The following is a 26,707-nucleotide window of genomic DNA, read 5'->3' as shown; positions in this document are numbered from 1 at the left end:
AAACAGTTATCGGAAATGAGTAATTCGTCAAGATAAATTATTAGGCCAGAAACATTACATAATTATGATAATAGAATGCAACTTCGTTACAGCAGCATAGATATATAGAGTTTGTGGACACCATGATAAGCAATAAACCTTTGATTTCATAGCAAAGATCGAGGGACCGTGGCTGCTGGCCTGCAATACATAGAGGTCGGCCACATTTATCAATTCTTGAATAAGTCATAAGAAGTCGCAAGTTTACGAGATTGATTACAGACCAAAGCTGCGTCATATCCATGAATTCGTTGTACAGCATAGCAATCCAGAAAACAACAAAAGTTAGATAAGTTGATGTAGGTAAACATACCGATTGTTAACGAGCTCTAGAACTACAGCAGATGAACCTCCTCCACCGTTGCAGATTCCTGCAACCCCAAACTTCCCATTTCTCTGCCTCAGCACCTGAATCACCATTCCACAAGGATTAAAGATAGCACAAAATGCTTCGCAAGAACTTGACAAGGCAGGGAACATACGCCTAACAATGTGATCAAGATGCGTGCTCCACTACAGCCAATCGGATGTCCTAAGGACACAGCACCGCCATGCACATTCAACTTGTCCTATAACCAGAGAACCTCAACAAGGAAATAAGAGCCAGTCTATCATACATGGATGAAATTCGTAAAGAGTGACTAGCAATACTCACGGGGTCGATGTTGAGAAGCCTCTGATTAGCAATAGCCACGACCTGCAAAAATAAAGTTAAAATTGTCTACCTGGGTGAGCCACATATAATTGAAATTCAGCACAGACTCTTACAGAAAAGGCTTCATTAATTTCATAATAATCAATACTATTTGCTTCCAGACCAGAATTTGAGATTGCTTTTGGTATTGCAATAGCTGGAGCAGTTGTAAATAACTCAGGTGCCTGCACAGCCAACACAATAACTTATCAAGCCATCAAAGTTACTAAACTCAAAAAACAAGGTTTTTCACAAAACCTGTGCTCCATCAGCATAGCCTCTTATTTTAGCAATCACTTGCAATCCATGTTTAATCGACATGGCACCACTCACTAAGACTACCGCAGCAGCCCCATCGCTGCACAGAATAAAAAACATACTTGAGGCAGAGAAACGCAGAGACAAAATAACAGAGGGAAAGTGGGAAGAAGTCAACCTTATACTAGAAGCATTTCCGGCAGTGACGGAACCTCCATTCTTCTTGAAGCTTGGTTTAAGCTTTCTTAATTTATCTGCATCAAACTAGCAACAGAAAGAGAAAGGAACTTGAACATTTGTGAGTGAGGAACAGAACTCGGAAACTAAATAAGCACTCCAGATCCTTGAGAAATGTCGATCTCACTATAGAAAATGGACAAGATGATGCAGTTAATAATTTAACGAATGAGCAAACTTAGTAAAGTCCGAAAACATTTCTTGCATATAAAACCGACTTTGAATCATCACCACTCAGTCTACAGTTTTCAACTTCAACTTAATAAAGAAATCACACAATCAGCAGGGTGGTACAATTTAGATATTAAGAGAAAGCATGAAATCATCAAGCAATACAAATAAACTCGTTTGCACACTCATAACACTCGGATTCAATTTTCAACATCTTCTGGCTTCTAAAGTAATTTGAAGAAAATAGTTTATTTTACCACCTTGCCTAAACCTTCATCTTCGTCAATAATGGTAGACGGCCTCCCCCTACCACCAGAAATTTCAACCTGCGTGTATGAATAAAACCATCAGCGAATCTTTGGAACCCACTGCCAGTTAATTTCTAGTAAGCAGAAAATACTCTCACCGGAACTATCTCCCACTTGAATGCACCACCGGTTTCTGCAGTAATGCCTCGTTTAAAACTTTGAATAGCATAGGAATCCTAGTAAAGATATATATATATAATGCAAATGATGCATGGTATCATTAGTCACCCACCAAATATATATGAAATGCAGAAATATGCCTACTACAGCATTTATATGATAACGAAAGAAGATAGACATGGTAGGATGGATGCGCACCAGAAAAAAAAAAACAAAGTAAGCATTCATTCTGGACGCAAAGAGATTGAGACAGTTAAATTGCCAAAAATAACTTTCTTGGTCTTACAGTGACTTTTCTCACTAATTAAAAACAATGATACATAGTAATCGACACTTAAATGGACAAGAATGGAAGTCTTCTTGCACCAGCATTTAGTACTATGTATTTCTAGAAAAGGAAGTGTCTTTTCTTTAAGAGAGTAATTTGTTCATTATAAAAAATTATGCAATGTCCAATGACAACCATCTTATTAATTAGTAATCAACAATACCAAAATGGTTTTATAATTTGACAGCAATAAACCATTAACATACAAAGGAACTTAGTTGATCTGTGCAGATTGAAGACAATTTGATATATCTTGAAAATCAAAAAACAAATTAGCAACCACAAAACATTACCTGCTCTTCTCTAGTTATTTTATGTTGATCGGCACACAACTCTGCACAAACACCCATTCCAAAATCATTATAGACGTCCCAAAGGCCATCTTTGAGCATGCCATCAATGATAGCATCGTGTCCCAGCCGAGATCCTGTCCTGTTAAAAAATGGCAAGTAATCATAATAATAGGCACCAGTTATATTAACTCAACTTCCCACCTTCCCTTCCCCCAAATAGAAGTCAAAAGTTCATCGATTAATAGGGAATCATGTGGGACGCCAGGTGCTCCTTTTTTCTAATGAAAGACGAAACAAGAAACACGACAATATAAGTCAAATAATCAGAATCCTGACCTTACGCTAGGCAGATACTTTGGTGCATTCGACATACTTTCCATGCCCCCAGCAACTACTATATCATTGTCACCCACTTTTATTGATTGTGCCGCAATCATGGTTGCTGGGTCAATGATAAAAAAACATGATGAAGTCATTCCAGAATCTTTCAAATAGGAAGCAATTGCTATGACAGAAATGCCGACCAACCTTTCATTCCGGATGAACACACTTTGTTAATGGTGGTGCAGATTACCGAATTGGGTATACCTGCACCTAGTGCAGCCTGCCTTGCAGGGGCTTGGCCCAAATTTGCACTAAGAACGTTTCCAAAGAAGACTTCTTGCACCAGAGAAGGATCCACCCCAGCCCTTTCTAGAGCACCTTCAAATATAGAGCAGCTTTTAGAATGGACACGTGATTCAATCACAAAAATCAGAAAGGAGTTAAACTACACTTAATTACAATTTTAAAGTGATCTCACATTTAATAGCTATTGAACCAAGCTTTGTGGCGGGCAAAGATGAAAGAGAACCAAGCAAGCCACCCATTGGTGTCCGCGCAACACCAACAATACAAACATCTCAACAAAAATCATTAATGTTAGCTTATATTTAAAAAGCAACCATCCAAATCAGCTAGAGTGTTATTAATAGCTAGCTTCAAAGGAAAGGCGTAAATAAATTTAACTAAACAAGGACCAAGCGTATTGACATGGGCTCGTTATACATGAATTGATAGAATCTTAATTCCAGATGCTATGCGCGAAAGAGAGCTAATCACCTCTAGGTTTAATAGCGTCATCTGCAGCCATGAGAGTCGGCAAAAAAATCTGCAGAAACCCAGAAAAGACATCAAACAGCCAAATTGAAAAGGAAGATGAAATGAAGACCGACGATGGAATGCTCACGAAATTAAAAGAGTCTCGATCACAGACACTTGACTCAACAATAACATCGAAATTAAAAGAGTCAAGAAATTCAACGAAAATATCAGCGAACACATTCAAACCGAACAAAATACGATAAAGAAACGTAAGAAAGGGGAAGAATTCGAAATGGGAAGTCATTCGTGGCAATCAAAATAATCATATACCAAGCTATGGAAAGGTTGAATTTAAATCAGCCGATTTTCTTTGGCAACACCGCCTCTCTTCGATGCTGCGTCTGCTCGGTTCGGCGATTTGGTATCGGAGGATCACCGACGGACAACCCCGGGAGGGTGAGAGAGCTTTGTCGTAGGAAGTGAAGTCCCGCTAGAGTCAACGCAAGAGACCAAATTTTACGCTTCGATTTTTGATTGGAAACTGTGCCCAGTCCTTGTCTTATCCAATTTATTTTGTAAAATATTATGGTCAAAAGATTTCAACAAATAAAATTTTAGAATTAATATCATCTTTGTTAGATAAAAGTTGGTATTTACGTGAAATGATAGCAACCATCAAGGAATGACTCCAATTTTTTCTTTCAATTTTATCCTTATATAATACTAATATTACATTTTTATTTTTTATTTTTTTAAAAAATTTCAATACACTTTTATTTTTATTTGTTTATTTAAAAAATTCAAATATCAATTTAGGCTCTCTATAATTTATCAAATTTCACTTTAGTCCATCGATATTGATAAAAAAAGCTATACACACACGCATCGCGTGTGCAGAATAACTAGTTTATATTTACGCTGATGTTCAAAAGGAAATAAAAGATTTTTTTTAAAAATAAATATTATAAATACAATTTTTTAAAAAAATTGTACATACAAGCAGAACACTCTCAGCAAGTGAACTAGGGTGGTGTTTTGATAGCTCCACCATACTCGAAAAATCCAAATAAATGAGTATCCTTAATTAATCAGAGAATGCGCCTGAATGTGAGATTGATTCGTACTGATTCTGCTTTCATAAGATTGGGCACTGAGTGGAACCAATCCCGTACCAGAAGTGATCCGTGCTTTTAATACAAAACTATGTTGTTCAGCATGGTTAACATTCTTTAATCTCTTGCTGGGATGTCCACCTTTATTTATTCTAGCCGGCTCATCTGGAAAACAGTACAACACAACACTAGCTTTTCCAATCTTCATCAAGTTGAAAGCCACATTGAACAAAGCCAATTATTTGCTTGCAAACTGCACAAATAAATGAAAAAAAGAATTATGCACCAAATGAAACCGAAGCAATTTGGGGAGTTGGCCCGTTGAGTTTTTCATCGTTGGAGATTATCATCGCCTCCTTTATACCTAGCTTTGAGAACCTGGAGAGTAACAACAGAACAAGCAACAGAACTTTATGTCGTGTTGGTATTCCTTCAAAATGGTGAAAGAAAGCAATCTAACCAAATCCAAGATATCCTTACTCCTTAGGGGGTGGAAAATCATTCCAGGTATACGCATGGGGCTGATAACCACTGTAAACTAGTTGTGTCAATCCTTCACTTGAAACATAACATGTGTCTTGATATATTTGAAACATCTTATACTTATGGTCATTAAGTTTAATAAATTTAAATATTCGCATACTTTTAATTTTCTTTTATAAGTTTGTGAACAATCCACAAATTGTTGAGTGTGTTAATTCATGCATAACACAAGATTGTGCATAATCAACTAATTGTAGTTGAACATGTAAATATAAGTAGTGGATGATCACCGAATTATATATAACTAGGCGCATTAATCCTTTTGACTTATCCTGCTTGATTGGACTATATTAGAAGTAGAACATGTCGAGGTCAAATGATTTTGTATTTTTATTATTATTTTTTTAAAAAAAAAACCAAAAATTATTTTGAACATTATTGATAGTGAAAATTAAGCAAACTCCAACATCAGAAAGAGAGAGGGAAAAAAAAACAAATTCAAAAGTTCGATTAGAGGTCAGAGAAGTGAAAAGGTTGATTATTGCATGTGTTTCACGGGAATGAAATTTTGAATTAAAACAATAATATATATAACAAATTAATTTTCCCCATCACAGAAAGATAAATTATTTGTTGAGGTCAAGAAATTAGTTTAGAAAGCGTGGGTGGGGTTGCGCAGGCAGGCTTGACTCCAAGTCTAATGTTTGTTTACCAAAGGCAGCCAATAGTACTCATTGATGGATGCAAGACTTCTCATTTTTAGGCTTTCTTTCAGTGAGTTTTGCCATTAAAAATTTAAAACACTGTGTATGTATGTGATAAAGTTAGGCTACCAATCTAAGCGGTTAGCCTTCCATTTCCCAACTTCCAATCTTTAGTTTCCTCTACGATTTAAAAATAATCAAGAAAAGTATAGTTGGCTAAACCCTTTTACCTTAGACTCCAAATTTATTTTATTGACTAATATGTCCTTTTGTGGATCTTTGTCTGATCACTTTACCAGAACTTCAACCTTCATTATGGAGGATAGGACTGTAACTTCGCATGTTGGAAAAATGGCACGTGAACCATGAACTTGACTCTCTATTGTAGACGTATAAAAACCCAAGGTTGTAGCTTCAACTTCATGGTCACTTGATTCTCGTCTTCCCTTCATAACAAATTTAAATTCTATAATAATTGTGAAGAAAATGGGTCGATTTGTGGGAGGTGTTCTCACGTTCATGAAGATGATTTTCTTGGCGTTTATTGCCATTCTATGTGTTGAAACTCCTGTGGAAGCAAGAAGAATGAAATCTGAGGTTGATGAATTGTTGGTTGATTTTGCAGGTTACGGGGAGGAGAAGCTCTCCGCTGTTGTAATAAGTGGTACACTTCTTTGCCATGCTGGTGCAAACGACCAAATTTCCAACCATCCGAGTCCAGTCTCAGGTAGATATATATTTTTCTCAACTTTTGCAGCCCTTAAAAGTGTGCTTTTTTAAAAAAATGAGTGAAAATTTCCCACGCAGATGAGCTATAAGATTTAATTCCTTTTACATGTACATTTCCAGGTGCATCCATGGCCGTCTTCTGTGGCACAAATGGAAGGACAAAGAAATTATGGGAAAAAGGCACTACAGATAGCTTTGGAGACTTCATAATCGATCTTCCCTCGCATCTCCATGCAATCCCATATTTGGAAAAGACGTGCCAAGTCAAAATCCTTCTTCTTCCAAAGAATTCTCCTTGCAGACAATCCTTCACTGGTAAGCACAAAGGGATAAAGTTAAGATCCAGACGCGAGGGTGTTCGTACTTATACTACGAATAACATACATCTGATGGCCAAACCTTCTCACGAGCACATGAGAAATAGAGGCAAGAAAGAGCTAGTCATGCCTGCTTTGTGAAACATGAAGTATCTTGGGTTATTTGCATGCATCTGGAGTAGATGGTGCATAGTCACGCTGAGTTGCAGGTTTCGATTGGGTTGATGAGTTGCAGGTTTTTAAATGCTGAAAAGACTTAGAGTGTAGTGCTGTACAGGCTAATGAATAAATTATTCAAAATTTTGAACAGATTTTATCAAAATGCATATACTTTTATATTTAATAACAAACAAGAAGGATCCTTGAAGTTGCGGATCGACACGGGCACGGGGCATCATCATCTCACAACAACAGATATTTTTCAAAGCAAGGATGTCAATTGAATAGTAGAATACCCAAATCTGGCAGGTTTGGGTTGCCGGAGTTATTTTCAATAATTTAAATAAATTGATGAAAAGTGAGACACGAATTATTATTAATGACAAAAACTTGTGTGAGACGGTCTCACGAGTCATATTTTGTGAGACGAATATCTTATTTGGGTTATCCATGAAAAAGTATTACTTTTTATGCTAAGAATATTACTTTTTATTCTGAATATAGATAGAGTTGACCCGTCTCACAGATAAAGATTTGTGAGACCGTGTCACAAGAGACCTACTCATTATTAATTATAAATATTTCTGTTTTTGGATTTGTGCATGCGTTGGGCTATATTAATTTCAATTTTTTTTAGTACAATGTAAGGAGAGCGATCGAACCTTCACCTACGGATTACACGGATGAGACCACTGCCACTAGGCTACAAAGCCCAGCCCGGTCTCATATTAATTTCAATTTACACCTCAAATTGACCACTCTCTCTTTTTGGACAATAAAAATCACAAGTTGTGCTTCCAAGACTCCCTCATCCTAAATGACTTCGATTATTTTTCAAATGATTTGGAATTATCTCCCTCACGATGATCATATTTCCAATAAAAATATTTATATATTTTCCAAAAGCCATAAACATCCTAATAAAATAGTCATAACACTTGAAGTTTAGATTATAGTTTCAAATTTGTACAAAGAATTCTTGATTATAGAGTGGAGACGAATTATATCAGTCAAATATGTTAAAGTTGGGGGCCGGAGATGGCTAAAGGTGCACACCATATTTCCTTGAAAAACAATGGTCCGAATATATTGAAAACATTTTTATTTATTAATTTTCAATGAAAAATACAAAATAAGAAGGCATGCTTATTATAAAATCTCACACTTCAGAATGCATCATTCTTAGAGGTAAATACTATTTCACATCTTTTTAACTCGAAATGGACGTGAAGATTAAAAGTGTCTAATTTGAGCGAGTTATATTATATAGAGAGACAAATCCGATAAAGATATTCAATTCATATTATCTCTCTCCTCTATATATACATATAATATTAAACAAGAAAATATGCAAAACATGTTGTTCAGTTTGCTTGGGCAATCATATTAAAAAAGCATAATAATGAGTGGTCAGTGGTTGTTGAATCCCCACATTTTGATAATTAGGAGTTCACTTTAATGTGAAATTGTGGGGGCATGCAATTAGCAACTTTTCAAGCACGTGTGTGCATGCCACGCCCACGGCTTCAAATTTTTTTAAAATCTGGGGTTTTTTAAAAAATAATGTAATTTTAAAAAATAAATTCAAAAATAATGTAAAAAAAAAAAACCTTTTCAAAACTACGACAATTCGTGCTGGAGCGTAATCGACGGTATATTTTAGCGACAGAATATATATTCAAATGGTCGCTAAAAACCGTCGCTAAAATTCAATCCGCGACGGTTGAATTAGCGACGGTACGTAAACCGTCGCTATATTTGAATCAACAATAAAAAACCGTCGCTAAATGCCAAAATACCACTAATTTTGAACTTTCAACGGCTTGCAACTTTGGAGCGTGCAATGTACGCTGCGGGGGATGGGGAGGAGTTAATTTCAATGGCTTGCAACTTTCAACGGCTTGCAACTTTCGACCAAGACGGAGTCTGAAAACCCTGCTGACCAAACAAACCAAAGTCACCCATCCCTGAATCAGTCCGCGCTTCGTAAGCACGGACGTTGGTCCACGTAAGCGACAGAATATTTTAGCGACGTAATATATATCAAAACCGCTTCGTAAGCCCGACGCTGGTCCACGTAAACGACGGAATATGTCAGCCATCCCTGTTTTTTTCTCTATCTTCACTACAACAAAAATGACTTTTCGCAGCGCGCAAATTCTCTTTCCGCAGCGTACATTGCACGCTACAAAGTTGCAGGCCGTTGAAAGTTCAAGATTATACGGGGGATGTAGTGCCCAAATTTAGTACACGTATAACCCATGCATTAATTAAATTGTTAAATATTTTATTTAAGTTTAAAATGATTTTAGTGAAGCATGATTTATTTAAATTACATTATTTTAATGTTTATGTGATGCACGTTAAAATGTTTTTCAAGTTTCATGTTCCAGACGATTATTCGAGGCGAGATTGAGGAAAAGAGACCGGTGACGATTTTGGCGATTTTAAACGTGGTATTTTATTTTAAGTTCGAGATGGGGCATTTTAACTCTCATTTATTAAGTTTTTAGCATTTTAAAGCCTAATTTAATTATTAGATGAATTTTAGAATTTTAAAACTTTTAAAAGACTAGCACATGTACATTTTATTATAAATTAGATATTTTTGTTAAAGTTAAGGGAGAGTTAGTATTTTAAAATTAGTACTAATTAATAATTAAGCAAATTTTACTTCTCTTAATTTACTAATCACACGCACACACACACACATTTTACACACACTAAATAACGCAAACACACACACACTCTTCAATTTAGATTTTCATCATTCTTGGAGAGGAAACCTAGGGTTCTTCCTCCTACAGCAGCCGCCCCATCCCCCTTTATCATTCCAGCAAGTTTCGTGAATCTTATTGCAAGAAGCGCCACGTTCGTCCCGGATCAATCCTCACGCCATCTCCGCTTCGGTATCGTCGTTACGGTATTTCAAATCATCAAAAGGCACGTATATTCTGTTATTGCTGCATCGATCTCGTCATATTACGCGTGTGTTGTTATTTAGGTGTAAAAATACATGTGTGATACGTAGAAGTTTGAGCAATTATGTTTAGAACGCTTTTGAAACCATTTTAGATCTAAATTTTCGATTTTTGCTGTCTTTCAAATGCTGCGATTTTTCGGTCGCATTTTTGAGAAAACTTTCAACACGAAAATTGTAGAAATTTTCGATACCTTCGATTTGACAGTAAATTCAAAATTTTTGGATGAAAATTGAGTGAGTTATGACGTTTTTCATGAGACTGCTCAAACTTCGTTTTTCAGAAAATTATGTATTGATGTGTTCTCGAGATTTTATTGTTACAGGCTTCGTTGGGAATCGACGGTTGATCGTTGCTGCGTCTAGGTATACTTAGTATGAAGTTGGGTTGTTATTGGATATGTCGTTCGGTGTCGATAGGCACTCGAATACACTAGAAGTCGTAGGAATCGATTTGGTGTCAATTGCCACGTTTTTGAATTGCATATGTTGTAGGGTGGACGTCGTTGCTTTGGGTGCTCGTACGAATTTGGTTCGATGTTATGGCTTGCTAGGATGAGTCTCGGGGTGTCGGTTCATAGTCCGTACAAACGAGTCTAGAATGATAAGCATGACAGGTACATGATTTTCGTGAGTTCGCGTCCAACGAGTGAACACGGACCCTGGCACGGGGTCCGTGTCTTTGTTTCTTCTTGACGGTCCTTTTTGCGAGAGTACACGGACCCCTACACGGACCAGGGCACGGGGTCTGTGCCTTTGTTTCTTTTCGTTGTCAAATTTGCGAACCTACCCGAACCCCTACACGGACCCTAGCAGGGGGTCTGTGTCCTTCAATCTTTTCGGTAGGTCCTTTAGCGAACCTACACGGACCCGTAGCCGGATCCTGGGCACGGGGTCCGTGTAGTACCTATTTTGGGAAAATTTTATTGAGTCATGGAGTTTCATGTCTTGGGTTAGCACGAAGTTTTAAATGAGATCAATTCCCGGGTGCTTTAGAATGTCTTGAAGTTATTTATTGAATTCGAGGTGAGCACGAATACCTACGTCTAAGTTATGCAAGTTAAGTATGAGAATTCATGATTAGTATGGGCAGCAGCGGTCCCTCGCGAGATCCAACAAATCCCTCAACGCCAAGTAAGTATGTTCGACCTGCAAAAGAAAATATTTCAAGTTTTTGAGGTATGCTAAATGTCTTGTGATCAAATTATGAATGAGTTTGGAAGTCGGTGAACGTGGCCGAGGACCTCTCCACCCCGTTAAAGCATGAACGGGTTTAGATCAGGATTGGAAAGTGTTAAAGCATGAACGGGGATCTCATGTATGTGGCAGTGGGTTCGCCCCTGTCATCCCAGTACTGTGGTTTAGTTTGATCAGGCGAATTATGTTATGAGTCACTTGCTTTGAAACATCCTCTACGCAAAATGTTGAAGCCATGTATGTTTAAGTATGTTCAAGTATGCAAGCATGTTTAAGAAAAGTTTATGGCACGTCTAAGCATGTATGTACGTATGTTCAAGTTTTATCTTGCAAGTTCAAGTTAAGGTATGTATGCCTATTTTAAAGTTGCATGTGATCTTATTATTTAGTACTTGTTAATTCCAGTTTATACGTGTTGAGTCTTTAGACTCACTAGACTTGATCGATGCAGGTGAGGATGTTTATGAGGAGACAGGAGGTGGGGACCAAGGAGCAGACTTGGACTGAGCGGGAGGCTAAACCCGAGAACCGCCCACGCTTTGAAATTTTTATGAAATGATCAAAAACTCTGATTTTATGTCTTGATTTATGATGCTTTGAACAAGTATTTTATTTAGCAAATTTTGTACCTGATCAATTTAAAGAGGTATTTTATGTTTAAGAAAATTTTAAATTTTTTTCCGCAAAATTTTTAGTAGTAAAAATAGAGTACGTTACAGAGGAAACAGTATTTTGGCATTTAGCGACGGTTTTTTAACTGTAGCTAAAATCCGTCGCTGATTCAAATAATCGTCGCTAAAATGCGCGACGTTTTTTTAACCGTCGCAGATTCAATTTTAGCGACAGCTAAGTTAATTTTAGCGACGGTTTGGATATATATTCCGTCGCTAAAATATATCGTCGATTATGTGCACCACCGTCCGTGCTTATGAAGAGCGGACGCATTTTTTATTTTTTTTAAATTACATTATTTTTAAAAAAAAAACCCTGAAATCTGTGCTACATAATGGCAATACAAACAACTTGTCGATAGGGGCCTGCGTACATGTTTAATGAGTGTCTTTAAAGTTTATATATGACACGTAGCATCTTCCAGCAAGAAAGACAAAAGTCCCAATACGAATGATATAAAAATCATTTAAAAAATTTGAATGCAAAAGGTTAATCACCTTTGCATCACGTTACATGGATAATCATGTATACGTTACAGGCCGTAACATGGAAAATTAGGACACATACATCGAAGAGAAAGAGCACTTTCAGATTGTGGTGCATGAAAGAAATCGAGAGAGAAGACAATTATTTTGATGAAACAACTTGCAGATTGTATTCGAAAACGGCTACTTATTAACATATATAATGCATAAGCATTCCAACAAATTGAGTAACTGCATATCCACATGTAGTTAGCAGTCCTTCCAGACAACGCAGTTACTTACATAACAGAGCAAGCATTTGGGTTCTCGTCACTGAAAATTTGAGGCGCATAAGCATACTCCAAGTTATACTTTGGAGGCCAATACTCGTTCTTCTTGATGTCGGTTTTCTTATCGTCTTCTTCCTTGCTTTCCTCTACTTGTTTCTTGTCATCTTGTTTTTCATCCTTCTTCTCGTCTTCTTTTTTCTCTTCTTCCTTCTTCTCTTCATCCTTCACTACGGAGGTTTGTTTACCGGTTTTCTTGTACACATCATTCACTAGCTTATCTGGATCAAGAACGCCTTTCACAGTAACTTGATCATTTGCTATGTCTGTTGTCACCGATTCTACCCCTGTAGCACAAAACTGTGTCAGTATATTTTTATGCTCTAAAAATCGATGAATATCTCATAATCTTTCCATCCGCCAATCGCGCGTAGAAACCGACTAAAAACTCTATTACTAGCTGCTTACCACGAATTTTTCCAATCCTCTTCTGCAATGCTTGAGCACATGCTTCACAGTGCATTCGAACTTTCAGCACGACGTTGATCACGGGAGGAGGCTACCAGGTTCAAAAGGAAACAGCCCAATTAGCTCAACAGCCATATATATATGCATGGACATGTATGATAAGTATCAATTTATTACATATCACGATTCCAAAAGACAAACAACAAACGATTTGATAAATGTGTTTCCAATTGCATGCATTTGAAAAAGAAGAACTAATTTAAATTCACCGCGTGATATGCGATTATCAGTATTCAGTAAGATACATACTGCACTAAAACTGCAAGATAAAGCAGTAGTAGTCCTTAAGATGAAAAGAGGAAAAAACCCTCGTAAAGTACCTTAAATCACAGGTTTAAATAAATTTACTGTAGCTCAGTTCGTGAAACAGTCGGGTCCACTGCCAGCTTATTTGCAGGACTGTACAGTACAAATACAGGGCCCATGTATTCGAATGGAGAATGACTCATCGTTAAATCGCATCGTAAAACATGCCGGGTGATTTTGCTTTCATCATTACTAATTTCAGCTGAGCGGTGATTTTCATGTCAGCAATGTAACAGCAGTCACAAGTTGCACTGTGCTCACCGAAAGCTGCTGTCTACTTAATGCCACAAATCAATAATTTTATGCACTGTTCTAATTATCAAAGTTGGACGTGGTCCAGCTCTTTCTAACTACTCTTTTTCAGAAATTGATCACACCCGTTTTTATATATATAATATAATAATGCGACATAAATTCAGGTTCTTAATGTGAATAAATACTATCATCGCGTAATAATAAAGAGACGGGATCAAATAATAAAAGAATACCTCTACTTTATTTTCTTCTTTGGGTTCTGGCTTAGTTTCTTCCTTTTTACTTTCTTCCGGTGGTTTAGGTAATGGTGAAATGAGTTCCACTTTTCTCCCAGTTTTCTTTTGAATCCTTTGGCACACCTTAGACGGGTCCGCCGCATTGCCTTTCACCACCACTTTACTCGCCTTGCAATCCGCCGTAACGTCCTCCACTCCTGCGTGTTTTAAAATTAGTACAAATTCTTAACTCTGATAATAATTATATATATATATATATATATATACATTTATAAAATATAAAAATCAATGTAATCATAAAATTACAAAAAATGACGAGAAAGGCGGATCAATGGAGAGATTTAATGACCTTGAAATCCTTTGAGGGATCTAGTAACTTTCCGGGCACAAGCCTCACAATGCATGTCTACCTTAAGAATGATTTCTTGAGCCTCTTCATCTTTCTTCTTTGCTTCCTCCTTTTTATCTTCTTTTACTGCTGCTTCTTTAATCTTCTCTTCCTTGTTTCCCTCCTCGTTCCTTTCCTTCATTTACATCATATGGATCAGAAAATAAAATATATAAAAGAGCAAAGAAAGAATTAAGAAACCCTTGTTCCTTTAACTGACAAGAATGGCTGCGCACATACTCAATAATGCGTATCTATGTATCAGATATAAACAAGCACAAAAGAGAGTAAAATATTGGTCTCCGACCAATGAACTGAAAGAGAAGGAAACTTTGAGGAAGAGGATACTCACTTCTCCCATCTCTTGTGAAATTCAGGGTCGATCTATGGGTAGACAGAATTACTATTTGTTCAATAAAGAAATGGTGGCCATTTATCTTCTCTCCGTGTTTAAATTGTGGGCGTGTGTGTGAGTGAGGGACCGCAGACTGTTTGCTCTATGTGCTGTAATGTGTGTGTGAGGGACACCGAATTTATAGTGGTGACGCAGAAACTGACCGTAGACCCTGAAAATTAATGTGCGTATCAGAGTCAATATTCGGTAGATTTTGTCGCGTGAATCGGCTAATTGCGTCAACACCTAGTCTAAAAAAAAAACAAAAAATAGCATGTATAAAATTGATAGTATTTAAGATTTTGTATTTAAAAAATCGTGCATAATATATCATAAAACAATCAATTTGCCGAAATAATTAAAGTTTCCCATACAAACAAGATGGATAACTGACACCTTTACCTTTACATGAATGGAATCCCCGTCATGGCCTTCAAATTGTCATTTCCGAGTAGATCAATGCTGAAAGTTACTAAAGTCTTTACCTTTTCTCCTCACAAACATTTTTTCAAAGAGTTTTTTGTCCACAAGATTAACATGCACTCGAAAACCTCGATCAGACTTACATAATTTATACAAAAACTCTTTCAGACTATCTCATAGATCAATTTTATGAGGTTTTCAACCAGATCCGATTAATGAAAACACATTATTTTTTTATATTAAAAATATTACTTTTCACAACAATTATGGATCAGATCGACCCGTCTCGCGGATATAAATACGTGAAACCGTTTAAGAAGAGACCTACAGTAACAATGTACTATTCTCAAATCGCATAGAAGCTAGGAAAATGGCCATAAAATTTTGTAAGTTTATGCTATTAAAGGATTACGTTCTAGAACAGGTAAAAATTCAATCAAAATTCACTAAATTTTTTTTTTGATAAATCACATCTTATTTGTCCGATGATTGTGGAGTCTACCCATGGTTAGGCAAAAACTTGTATGAGACGGTCTCATAGGTCGTATTTTGTGAGACGGATCTCTTATTTGGGTCATCTACGAAAAAATATTATTTTTTATGCTAAGAGTATTCCTTTTTATTGTGAATATCCGTAGGATTGACTCATCTCACAGATAAAAATTCGTGAGACCGTCTCACAAGAGATATATTCTCATGGTTATTGAAACTCCTAACACCACAGGGGTGAACTTTATAATGTTAACTAAAGTAAATTTATATATATATATATATATATATATATATAATATATAGAATGTGGTCAAAATCGTCAACGAAGTCTAATAATAATAATAATGATAATAATAATAATAATAATGTAATTTTGGCCAGGCCCTAGTGAAATCCAACATCGGGTCCATTAAGATTTACGAAATAGAAAAGGATGAAAGCTGGTGAGGATCCACAACTCGAATCACCCAATCAAAATTTAACACGTATCGTTGTTATCTTCCTCCCTGTGCACCGAGAAGCCGAAATCCATGAAAAAGGTTTCGATAACCCAAAAAAGGGTAACGAGATAAAGGCAATGAGGAGAGAGTTTGAATGACGTTTTTGTTTTGGTGTCTTCAACTCCATCAATTTAAGAGAATTCCGAAATCTTCGTCACATGTGTTGCAGTGATATAAAATAATACTTTTTAAATTAAATTTTTTTTTATCGACTTCTCTACTTTAGTCGTGCTTTTTTCATGTGTTTTGGTATCGACTTTCTCAAAATGATTATGTATTTGAAAATGTTACGTCAAAGGTATAGGATTGGATACAACTTTAGGCTAATTAGCTAATTAGCACCCAATTAACACCGAATTATTTATTGCTTACTTTTAAGTATAATTATAACATTGTAAAGAAGAATATATGTGTCTTAAAATACAAAAAATATTAAAAATAAAGATAGAATAATATTAAAAAAAATAAATAAGCCCTACCATTCTTTTTATAGATTTTAGATTAAGATTAACATAATTAAGTTGATTTTTTTAAAAAAATAATACAATTAATTAAGTTGGTAGAAAAAATGCGCATTTAGATGTAATTAATTATAAGAAGCACGATTATGAATCTTTTATCCTTATACTTTTGTTGTTGAAAAGTCAATTAATTCTTCTTGCTTTTTGTTCTTATGAACAAATATTTTAAAATGTCAATCAATGGAAATTAGTCGACTACGACGCTGCTTTAATCTTTGAATTATGAGTAAGTCTATTATGAGATGATATTTCAGTTCTATATTTGTGAAACGGGTTATGAGACGGTTTCATGAATTTTTTTGTGTCAAATTATTCTTGTGCAGCCTGGTCAAAGATATTTGTATAATAATAATAATAATAATAATAATAATAATACATGCAATGTAAAATATATTGACTTTGTGTAATATTATTAAAATTTTAAAAATTAGTTTTGAGTGGGCAAATTTATGAACAATCATGCATGAACTGGAACTCGAATCGAAAAAAGTTATTCGATTTTGAATAAACTCGAGTCGATTAATCGAAGAAATATATCAAGACACGTCATTTTCAAAAGCTCTTATACGGCTGTTCTGTTCATGCAACCAAATAACCTATATTTGCTTTCGTCCAAACTCCCAAACGAGGCGCCCTCTCATTTGATTTTTTGGGTTGGGTGAATAAATACAGATAAAAAGTTAATAAATATGTCTCTTGTGAGACGATACAATGAATCTTTATCTGTGAGACGGGTCAATCCTACCGATATTCACAATAAAAAGTAATAATAATATTTTTTCATGGATGACCCAAATAAGAGATTCGTCTCACAAAATACCACCTGTGAGACCGTCTCATACAAGGTTTTGTCAAATATAATTTGGTCTATTTTTTTTAAAAAAAATTGGTTTGTTCAATTTTAGTTTTAGTATTGTATTTCTTCAATATTTTCCAATTTTACTTATTTTTCATTAAAATACTATCGATATAATATTGCACACTTAATCAGGGTTTTTTTTATAAATAATGTAAAAAAAAATTTCAAAAATAATTAAATTTTTTTTTTGCAAAACTATCTTAATCTGCGCTTACAAAACGCGGACACTCGCTTATGTGGACGAGGGTCCGCCCTTACAAAACGCAGACGAGCCGCAGGACGCTCGTCCACGTAGATATATTATTATTTTATTATTATTATTTATTATTATTTTGTGATGGTACGTAAGTTTATTATTATTATTATTATTTTAAATAATTAATTTAATTCGAACATATTATTATTATTTATTATTATAATTTTTAATTATTAATTTAACTCGAATGAAAAATATAAATATTTATAATATATGTTAATTATTAAATATTTTGTATTATTTGTTTGAGTGATTGAAAAATTAGAGATATGAGAGGATTGAAAGAAAACGTACATAAAATCAAAATTTTAAAAATATGAGAGGATTGAAAAAATATTTATTGTTCCATTTTAAATTATTGTTCCATTTTAAAAATATGAGAAGATTAAAAATATGAGAGATATGAGAGAATTGAAAAATATTTTTTATTTTTAAATTATTATTCCAAGAAAACGTGCATAAAATCAATTTGTCAAAAGTATATTTTAGGAAGACCCATTTCGAATTCTCTCAAAATTATATAAACTCATATTTTATAAAAAAAATTAATTGTAAAACATATAATTCTATATAATCGATTTATTATTATTATTAGATTTATTAAATAAATCAATCTATAAAAATGAGAAGACCAAAAGTGAAGGAAGCAAGCAAGCATTAATAATTTCTTGTATAAAATAGAATCAATCTTATATTTTCACGTCGTTTGAGTTTTTATGTGACGATTGAAATTAAATTAATAATAATAGCTTAAATAGAAAATAAACAATATAAATTTAATAATAGAATGAAAATATTATAATACAGCGTAAGTTTCATCGATACTATAGGTTAAAGTTAAAATTCTTATTGGTGTATTAGTGAAAGATTACTATTTTTATTCTGCTTAATTTTCTTCATTCAATCCTCTCATATCTCTTTAATTTTCTCTTTTCAATCCTCTCATATCTATAATTTTTCAATCACCCAACTAAATAATACAAAATATTTAATAATTAACATATATTATAAATATTTATATTTTTCATTCGAATTAAATTATTAATTAAAAATTATAATAAATAATAATAATATATTCGAATTAAATTAATTATTTTAAATAATAAATAATAATAATAATAAACTTACGTACCATCACAAAATATTAATAAATAATAATATAATATTAAATAATAATAAATAATAATATATTTACGTGGACGAGCGTCCTCGCTTACACGTGGAGCGTCCATGATTTGTAAGCGCGGATTAAAGTAGTTTTGAAAAAAAAAAATTTAAAATTATTTTGAAATTTTTTTTTTACATTAATTTATAAAAAAAACTTCACTTAATCGTCATATTTTTTCAAGTCGGGAAATGACTAAAATTACAAAACCCTACAGTAACGAATTAAAAAGAAAATTTGAAAACAAAGAAGATAAAAGTTGTGCCTATCATTTGTCGACAAATGCCACACACACACACACACACACTATATATATATATATATATATTTATTCTTGTATTTTATTAAGTTTGAGCACATGATAGTAACTACCTAAGAGGACATCAACTTTTTTTTCTAATTTTACCCTTACATGATACTAATATTACACTTTTGTTTTTTGTTATTCAGTTTTTTTTTTAAATTTCAACACACACTTTTATTTTTTTTTATTTAACAATTCAAATATCAATTTAGTCACTCTATAAATTATTAAATTACACTTTAGTCCATCGATAATGATAAAAAAAATTTGTACACACGCATCGCGTAGTGCATAATAACTAGTACATATAAATGATAGGCACAATATATACACACACTTCCGTGATTACGAAGATTCCTTAGAAACGTGCACGGTTCCCCAAACCTTACCTTTATAAAAAAGAAAAACATGGAAATGACTATTTCAATGAAACATGAATTAGTTAATGGAAACTAGGATGATTAGGTATATATAAAGATATATAGAAGTTGGCAAAAACTTGTGTGAGACTGTTTCATGTGTCATATTTTGTGAGACATATTCTTCTTTGGGCCATTCATGAAAAATTATTACTTTTTATGCTAAGAATATTACTTTTTATTGTGAATACGGTGTGGTTGACCCGTCTAACAGATAAAGATTAATGAGACCGTCTCACAAGAGACATACTCATGAAAGTAATATTAGAAATATAGTTTTATTATATTCTTGTTCCTGCTTAAACTTCCTAACATAAAATCGAATCTTGAAAAAGCGACAAATTTGGGCAAGAGTTCGATTTGAATTAGAGTTTTTCGAAATCACACACAATTAATTTAACTCTTGATACAATGATATTGCTTCTTGATCAAATTTAGAAACATGAATTGAGTTCGTTTATATCCGTTTTATTTTTCATATATTTTTCAATATTAGTAACACTATTTCAAAGTTTGGAAATTACTCCTTGTCAAAAAAAGAAAAGAAAGTTGGGAATTACTCGTGGCCGGCTATTAAAAAACAACATGGAATATATTTATATTCAAATTAAAAAATCAAATTTGAGTTTGACTTAAATTTAATATTTTAATTTCAACAATATAATATTTGATCGACCGTACGAATATATCTTTAGATAAATACGACCTTCAGTTGGGAAAAAAACAAATCTTATGTCACGTCTTAGTCTTACCTAGTATTTAAGTGTTTCAAATTTCAATGACTTCATAAAATTTAGTCTCAAATTGTAATAAGAAGATAGGTGAGTTTAACGTATGACTTGTCTCTAAGTTCTTACTAATTCCGTTTTCTTCCTAATTAAAACACATTAATGATCTCATCAACGTCTCTCCCATTCACGTTTTCTTTCATTTTAGTTATTCTCAATAGTTGCGTGGAACCAGATTCGTCTCTCACTCGTCATGGCCGAAAAGGTACGAAAAAAGAAGAAGAATCCATGATTAATATTTTCTGTCTCATGACTTTGATTCTTTAATGATCTTTGAACAAGATGAAGAATTTCGATATGTTTTCCATGTCCAATTTACGTTGTTTCTTGAAAGATTTGATTGCCCAAAAAATTATTTATCGAATAGGTGACTATCATGGTGCTCAAGGTCGTTGATCTTCAATGTTCACGCTGCTACAAGAAGATCAAGAAAATTCTCTGCAAATTCCCCCGTGAGTTTTTGTATAGAATCATCATGCATGCTTTATATATAATAACACAAAAACTCATCTTTAGAGTGATTTTTAACCCGATTCAGTCTATAAAAAATATTATTTTTTTACGTCAAAAATAATATTTTCATTTGAAAATATGAATCGAGTCACTCAGTGTTTAGAATTACTCGATAATAATCATGCACAATTCAAATCAAATTATAATTCAGTCATCCGCACAATATCATATTATTTGGATTGGAAACTGAGTTGTATTCTTCGATGTAAAAATTTTTGGGACGAGAGAAATTAGAGACCAAGTATATGACGAGAAAGCAAACACGGTCACCATCACGGTGGTGTGCTGTGATCCTGAGAAAATTCGGGACAAATTGTGCTGCAAGGGTCACAGGGTTATTAAAAGCATCGAAATCAAGGACCCTCCCAAACCCAAAGAGCCCGAGAAGCCCATAATCATCGTGGTTGAGAAGCCCGAGGAGCCCGAGAAGCCGAAACCAGGTGGGCCGCCTCAAGTTGAAAAGCCCCAGGAGACTCCGCAACCCGATCCACCAAAAATCCCAGACCCGCCTATGCAACCCGAACCAGTTGTGTTCCCTGGACTGCCGCCGCTTTATCCCGTTCCGACTTGCTGTAGCCAATGCTACGCCGGTCATGATGGGGGGCCGTGTCAACGTGGGTACGGAGTTCCACCGCCGCCACGACCATGTTTTGAAGGTTATTATGGTTGCCGGTGTGGATACGGCTATGGAAGAGATTTCCACGATTTCAGCAGATGTGACTACTACCTGAGTGAAGAGAACCCATCATCTTGCTCCGTCATGTGACGCCATGAATCTTGATCGGTGAGGAAGTGGTGAAATCAGGTTTCCACGTTTTTACTTGATATTTATGTCATAGAAAAATAATTTTTGAAGATACTGTTATCTTGAGACATCGTTTGATAAATTCATTCCAGTTACAATTTTTTAACCATGCATGCCAGCATCACAGCATGGATGGCCACCTCAGAATAATTAGATTTGGAATTTGATGTATTTCGGCTAGATTAATTTAAAAATAATCGAAATATTAATTGAAACTAAACTTAAAATGAATGGAGGAGGATTTCAAATCGATTCCTCAAACAAGTAAAATAAATTATAATATAAGATTTAAAATCCTTGTATTTTAATGCAGCAATGTATATGATATATACCAACACAGTCAATATATGGTTCAATGGTAAGAAAGAAATAGAAAACATGATTCATATATATACAAACTCATGATGGAAAGAGATATGGATCATTTTGCTCATGAGCATCCATTGATTTTCAACGAATTAGAGGAGTAGATTCCTCAGTGCTGCAACGCATGTGGATTGCGTGTGCTATCCAGCCCCTACTACTTGTGTGCCATTCAAGATTATATTGCAGGCTGCAGCTTTTACCTCCACCAAGCTTGCCGACAAATTGTATCATTTTTTCCTTCGTGGTCGTTACAGTACTTTAAAAAATAAACTCTCTCGATTTGCTTGCAAAGCCACGTGATAATAATTGTGGGTGCGGTGACTGTGGGAAATTGTGCAAGAATTTCACCTATCATTGCCCCGAATATGAATTTGTTCTCCACCCTCAGTGTGGTTTTCCCGATGGTAACTATGCGTAAGGAGGCTTTGCTGCTATGTGATGTTTATGGGAGAGATCACGAGGGCTATTTCTTCTCATGTCACCAATGTGAGTTTTGGATTCACCAAGATCGTGCCTTGTTACCCATCTTAGTGAAAGTCGAAGAGCATCACCACCATCTCTCTCTCCTATTCTGCTGCAGCCTAGGCCTCTTTATTGGAGATCTCGAGACTCGAATGTCTATTTTGTGGAGAAATCGCATTAAAAAGATCATTTGGAGTTTATTATTGTTTGATATGTCACGTGGATTGCACAACATCAGATATGAAGGATTCGGTTAACTAAACAAACTTCGTTTCAGATATATGAATATGTGGTAGAATTTATACACATTTTTTATGACAAAAATTGCAGGTGCAGTACTTCATCTGCCGACGATGTTAGACGATACATTTCCGAGTTTGATAATGCGTGCAAGAGATGGCTATACAGGAGAGCAATTCTAAGGACATGTTGGAAAAGTATCATGCTCATTCTTTGGCCTTGACAGATGGCAGTACTGCACACGAATCAATCTACAATGCATGCTTTATAAGCTGTGTCATGACATTCAAAGTTGCAAAAATGTGTAGCATTGTCAACCACTGAAGCGGAGCTCATTGCAGCAACTCAGACATGCAAGGGGTTGTTATGGATGAAAGGGTTTTTGGATGAATTAAGTTTTGTGAAAGATCAATACAAGTTGTTATGTGACAGTCAGGTGTGCAATTTATCTTGGAAAGAATCCTTGAATGTGTTCAAGATTTAAGCATTTTGATGTTTGCAATCATTTAATACGTGATGTTTTAGAGAAAAAAGTTGTTAAAGCTTGAAAAGATTCACATGGATGAAAATAGATCTAATATGATGACCAACACATTGCTGAAATGGAAGTTGGAATATTGTAGAACTGTTGCAGCTTTGATCGAATTCATAAGACGGGCTTGAAGAGTAGATGTGGGGCCCTTAGCTCCTAATCGTTATTACAATGCACTTTGATTAGATTTAACTAATTACAGCGGAAAACGAATTTAAAATTTCTTGACCATGAGCCCAAAATATTTCTTCTATAATTTAAATACTAAAAATAGTATTTAATCTCACATCATAAACATGCCCACACGTAATCAAAACCAATCATATACAAACAACTTATATCCTCGGGACATGCCCCGGTATATAAATACATATACATATATAATGCAAACAAAGTATAAACATCAACTCAAACTGTGACTCCCTCCTAGAAGTACCATCTCTGGTCTCCTGATATCCTGGAGTACCTGCCATTGTCCACACACAAAGACAACAACAGTCCCCCTTGGGGGTGAGCAAAGCTCCGTATGGAATAATCATCATATATACCACAAGTATCTAAACAATGATATATGGTATGCAATGCATGTATGTCGTGGAGGTATCAGGTCAAATGCCCATCCACTGAGCACATGTCAGAATCAAACGAATCGGTATCAAATCAATGCTCGAGCTGGCACACCGGCCTCAATAAGGGATACTCGTATGATAGCGTCGACAAAGCGCCATCAAATCTCAAATCTCATATCAATCGTCGGGGCCACAAATGTCTATGTTTTAAGGGTCATATAATACCAAACATAGCATTGTGTTCACAAACCCCAGAATCCAATCAAATCATATCAGGGTATCCAAGGATCATAGCTCAACGTGCATGTCATGTATCGATGTATGCATCAAACGATGTGTGTTAACAAAACATTTATTTTATACATCGATATTCCAATCACAATGTCATGTATGCCACATAAACTCAACAAATAAGGCATATAGACATGTATTCTCATTCCAATCACTCAAACCAATCCAACATATATCATATAATACAGATATATGTCGTATGTTACCCGGTCGCAACATACCTCAATTCTTCGTTTCCAGTTGATGTAGCCTGAAGATATCGGTATAATACTTTATCTACATCAATAACATACTCATTCCAATCAAAAACATAATCCAAAATCACTAATATGAGTTTCAAATATCTTTTGAAACTTCAAAAATTCATATCAAATCAAAATCATATCATAATTCAATTCCGACTTCAAAACTTAGTTTCTTGTCGGTTATTCTACCACATATAGGAATCTCGACTTCAAATACATGCTATTTCAGCACTTTCATATTTATAGGTACTGAAACTAGAAGAAAATTACCTCAAAAGGAAGCTCTCGACGCGAGGATTCCGAATATATAATTTGTTTCAAGTTTGGACAACGTTTCGAGGGGGATTCGTACGATAGAACTTGAATTCTCTTATTTCTCTCTCTCAACTCTCGAAGGATCCAAGGAAATTGCAGCAAAATTCATGCTGATCTTCCTTAAAACGTGTGCTACAGAGGTATTCGCGCATATGCGCGTACCAAACTCGCGCATATGCGCGCATAGTTCTGTCCGCGCGTGCAGTTCTACGCAGGTGCGCGCCTTGCTGTGTCCGAAACGCTATTTTAGGTTTCGAATTAGCAAAAATGGTAAACAGGAAAGTTGTAGATCTATGTCTTTGCTTTCACTTGCCACTAACCTCACTCAATTTGGATATCGGATGCGAGAGTTATGCTCATTCTCCCAAACTGTGTCATTGTAGGAACTACAACGCACACGATACACTTCGGGATGATTTTGCCCATATTTCCAAATGGATTTGGACAAAACTCAAAACATGAAAGTTTTAGTATACATCACGTGTTTCAAATACAAATCAATTTCTAATACAATCTTTCATCCTCACCACCTATTTTCTCACTTTCATTGTCATGATATACATCATATACATAATCACATGACCATTTCATGAATTATCGATAATCAACATAGGATTTACGATAATACGATACACAGTCCTTACAGTAGAATTGCTAAGTAATCAAGTAAACTTTGAATTTAAAGAAAGCTAAATTTGAATTCAAAAAAATCATTTTTAAATTATAAACACGTCTTGACACATGTCTTTGAAATTCTTTTCAGATATATTATGCTCATGCTTCATCTTTAATAGCCTCGTCAAAACAGACAACAAAGATTGACCATATGAATTTCCATCTCAGTTCTCCTTCTCGGCTAATTTGATCATCTCATACAATGATTTTACGTAGTTGTTAGGACTTTCTCGAGCCTCGACAACTTAGTTTGATGGTGGGAATTCTTAATCGAAGTTATCATTTTCATTTTCAAAATTTTATTCGAAATTAAAATTTTCTTGAAAATTAATATCAAGAGCAACATAATCATCATGTGCAATCATTTGTGGTTCGCTAACTACGTTCAAAACATGTTACGAAGAAGACGGAGCATCAAGATTAATATTTTTATATGACAAACGTACTTCTCCCCATGATAATACAAACAGGAATAATCAGATACAAATTCATATTGTCCTAAATGTACTTTAATTGTATCGTCATGTAAAGAAGTTTTATTCTGACATTTTTATAGTTGCATGTGCAACACATTTTGCCATTTAATAAATATTCTGGATAAGTTAAGGAAACACAACAAATGACTCTACATCAATACAATATTCATGGGTTAAGAACATATTCTCTAACGTACGATACATCCAAATTCTATCGTTACTAAATAAATTGACAATAGAATTGACGATTTTGACTTAAATTTGATAGTTATTTTAAAAAAAATATTTATAACATACATTAATTACCTATGAAATAAATTATCTTTAATAATAATACATACAAGATCGATATTAATTTATAATAAATATTGAAGTAAATAAAATATTTTAAAATATATTCATATACTTACATTACTTAAAAATATTAAAAATTAAGCAGAATATTGAATTAATAAATAAAGATATAAGTTATATTAAATATTACATATTATTAGTAGTTTAAATAATAAATATAATAATATTTGAATTTATAATTAAATTTTTTATTAATTGAAAAATTAACATGTATGATATATAAGTTTATGAAAACATATATGATATATAAGTTTATGAAAACATATATGATATATAAGTTTCTTTGGACAAAATTCTTGGCAGCATCAATAAAAGCCAATATGAGCGTTTGAAGCTTAAACTTATCTGAGAAGCTTGAGTGAACATGATTTTGAACCATCAACGAATGTTAAGAT

The 26,707-nt window shown here is 34.3% G+C and overlaps 5 protein-coding genes across 5 annotated transcripts; 2 read left to right on the top strand and 3 right to left on the bottom strand.

Annotated features, from left to right (window-relative positions):
- Positions 1 to 6: 6 nt before the first annotated feature.
- On the bottom strand, positions 7 to 4,075 carry LOC142517868 (acetyl-CoA acetyltransferase 2-like). The gene is made up of 15 exons (XM_075620359.1): positions 3,862 to 4,075; positions 3,550 to 3,598; positions 3,251 to 3,349; positions 2,977 to 3,150; positions 2,785 to 2,890; positions 2,449 to 2,587; positions 1,806 to 1,883; positions 1,660 to 1,725; positions 1,170 to 1,255; positions 992 to 1,091; positions 808 to 918; positions 695 to 736; positions 522 to 608; positions 353 to 447; positions 7 to 180 (listed from the first exon to the last, which is right to left on the bottom strand). Exons 2-15 carry the CDS (start codon positions 3,578 to 3,580, stop codon positions 147 to 149), a joined length of 1,248 nt encoding a protein of 415 aa, XP_075476474.1. The 5' UTR covers positions 3,581 to 3,598; positions 3,862 to 4,075; the 3' UTR covers positions 7 to 146.
- A 464-nt stretch (positions 4,076 to 4,539) lies between these two features.
- Positions 4,540 to 5,239, bottom strand: LOC142518417 (DNA oxidative demethylase ALKBH2-like). The gene is made up of 3 exons (XM_075621201.1): positions 5,124 to 5,239; positions 4,940 to 5,021; positions 4,540 to 4,718 (listed from the first exon to the last, which is right to left on the bottom strand). The coding sequence occupies exons 1-3, from the start codon at positions 5,237 to 5,239 to the stop codon at positions 4,620 to 4,622; spliced, it is 297 nt and encodes a 98-aa protein (XP_075477316.1). The 3' UTR covers positions 4,540 to 4,619.
- A 1,013-nt stretch (positions 5,240 to 6,252) lies between these two features.
- LOC142518986 (uncharacterized) lies at positions 6,253 to 7,288 on the top strand. The gene is made up of 2 exons (XM_075621859.1): positions 6,253 to 6,557; positions 6,680 to 7,288. Exons 1-2 carry the CDS (start codon positions 6,317 to 6,319, stop codon positions 7,015 to 7,017), a joined length of 579 nt encoding a protein of 192 aa, XP_075477974.1. The 5' UTR covers positions 6,253 to 6,316; the 3' UTR covers positions 7,018 to 7,288.
- A 5,188-nt stretch (positions 7,289 to 12,476) lies between these two features.
- On the bottom strand, positions 12,477 to 14,863 carry LOC142518943 (heavy metal-associated isoprenylated plant protein 7-like). The gene is made up of 5 exons (XM_075621803.1): positions 14,701 to 14,863; positions 14,310 to 14,484; positions 13,958 to 14,157; positions 13,104 to 13,194; positions 12,477 to 12,982 (listed from the first exon to the last, which is right to left on the bottom strand). The coding sequence occupies exons 1-5, from the start codon at positions 14,707 to 14,709 to the stop codon at positions 12,648 to 12,650; spliced, it is 810 nt and encodes a 269-aa protein (XP_075477918.1). The 5' UTR covers positions 14,710 to 14,863; the 3' UTR covers positions 12,477 to 12,647.
- Positions 14,864 to 20,495: 5,632 nt separating this feature from the next.
- On the top strand, positions 20,496 to 21,893 carry LOC142519503 (uncharacterized). Its single transcript, XM_075622538.1, has 3 exons — positions 20,496 to 20,674; positions 20,837 to 20,921; positions 21,210 to 21,893. The coding sequence occupies exons 1-3, from the start codon at positions 20,663 to 20,665 to the stop codon at positions 21,746 to 21,748; spliced, it is 636 nt and encodes a 211-aa protein (XP_075478653.1). The 5' UTR covers positions 20,496 to 20,662; the 3' UTR covers positions 21,749 to 21,893.
- Positions 21,894 to 26,707: the final 4,814 nt, after the last annotated feature.

The sequence above is a fragment of the Primulina tabacum genome, chromosome 11 (assembly GCF_025594145.1).
Source record: "Primulina tabacum isolate GXHZ01 chromosome 11, ASM2559414v2, whole genome shotgun sequence".
Classification (NCBI taxonomy): Eukaryota; Viridiplantae; Streptophyta; class Magnoliopsida; order Lamiales; family Gesneriaceae; genus Primulina; species Primulina tabacum.
Note: the sequence above shows the minus strand (reverse complement) of the source record. Positions and strands in the feature narration are given on the sequence as shown.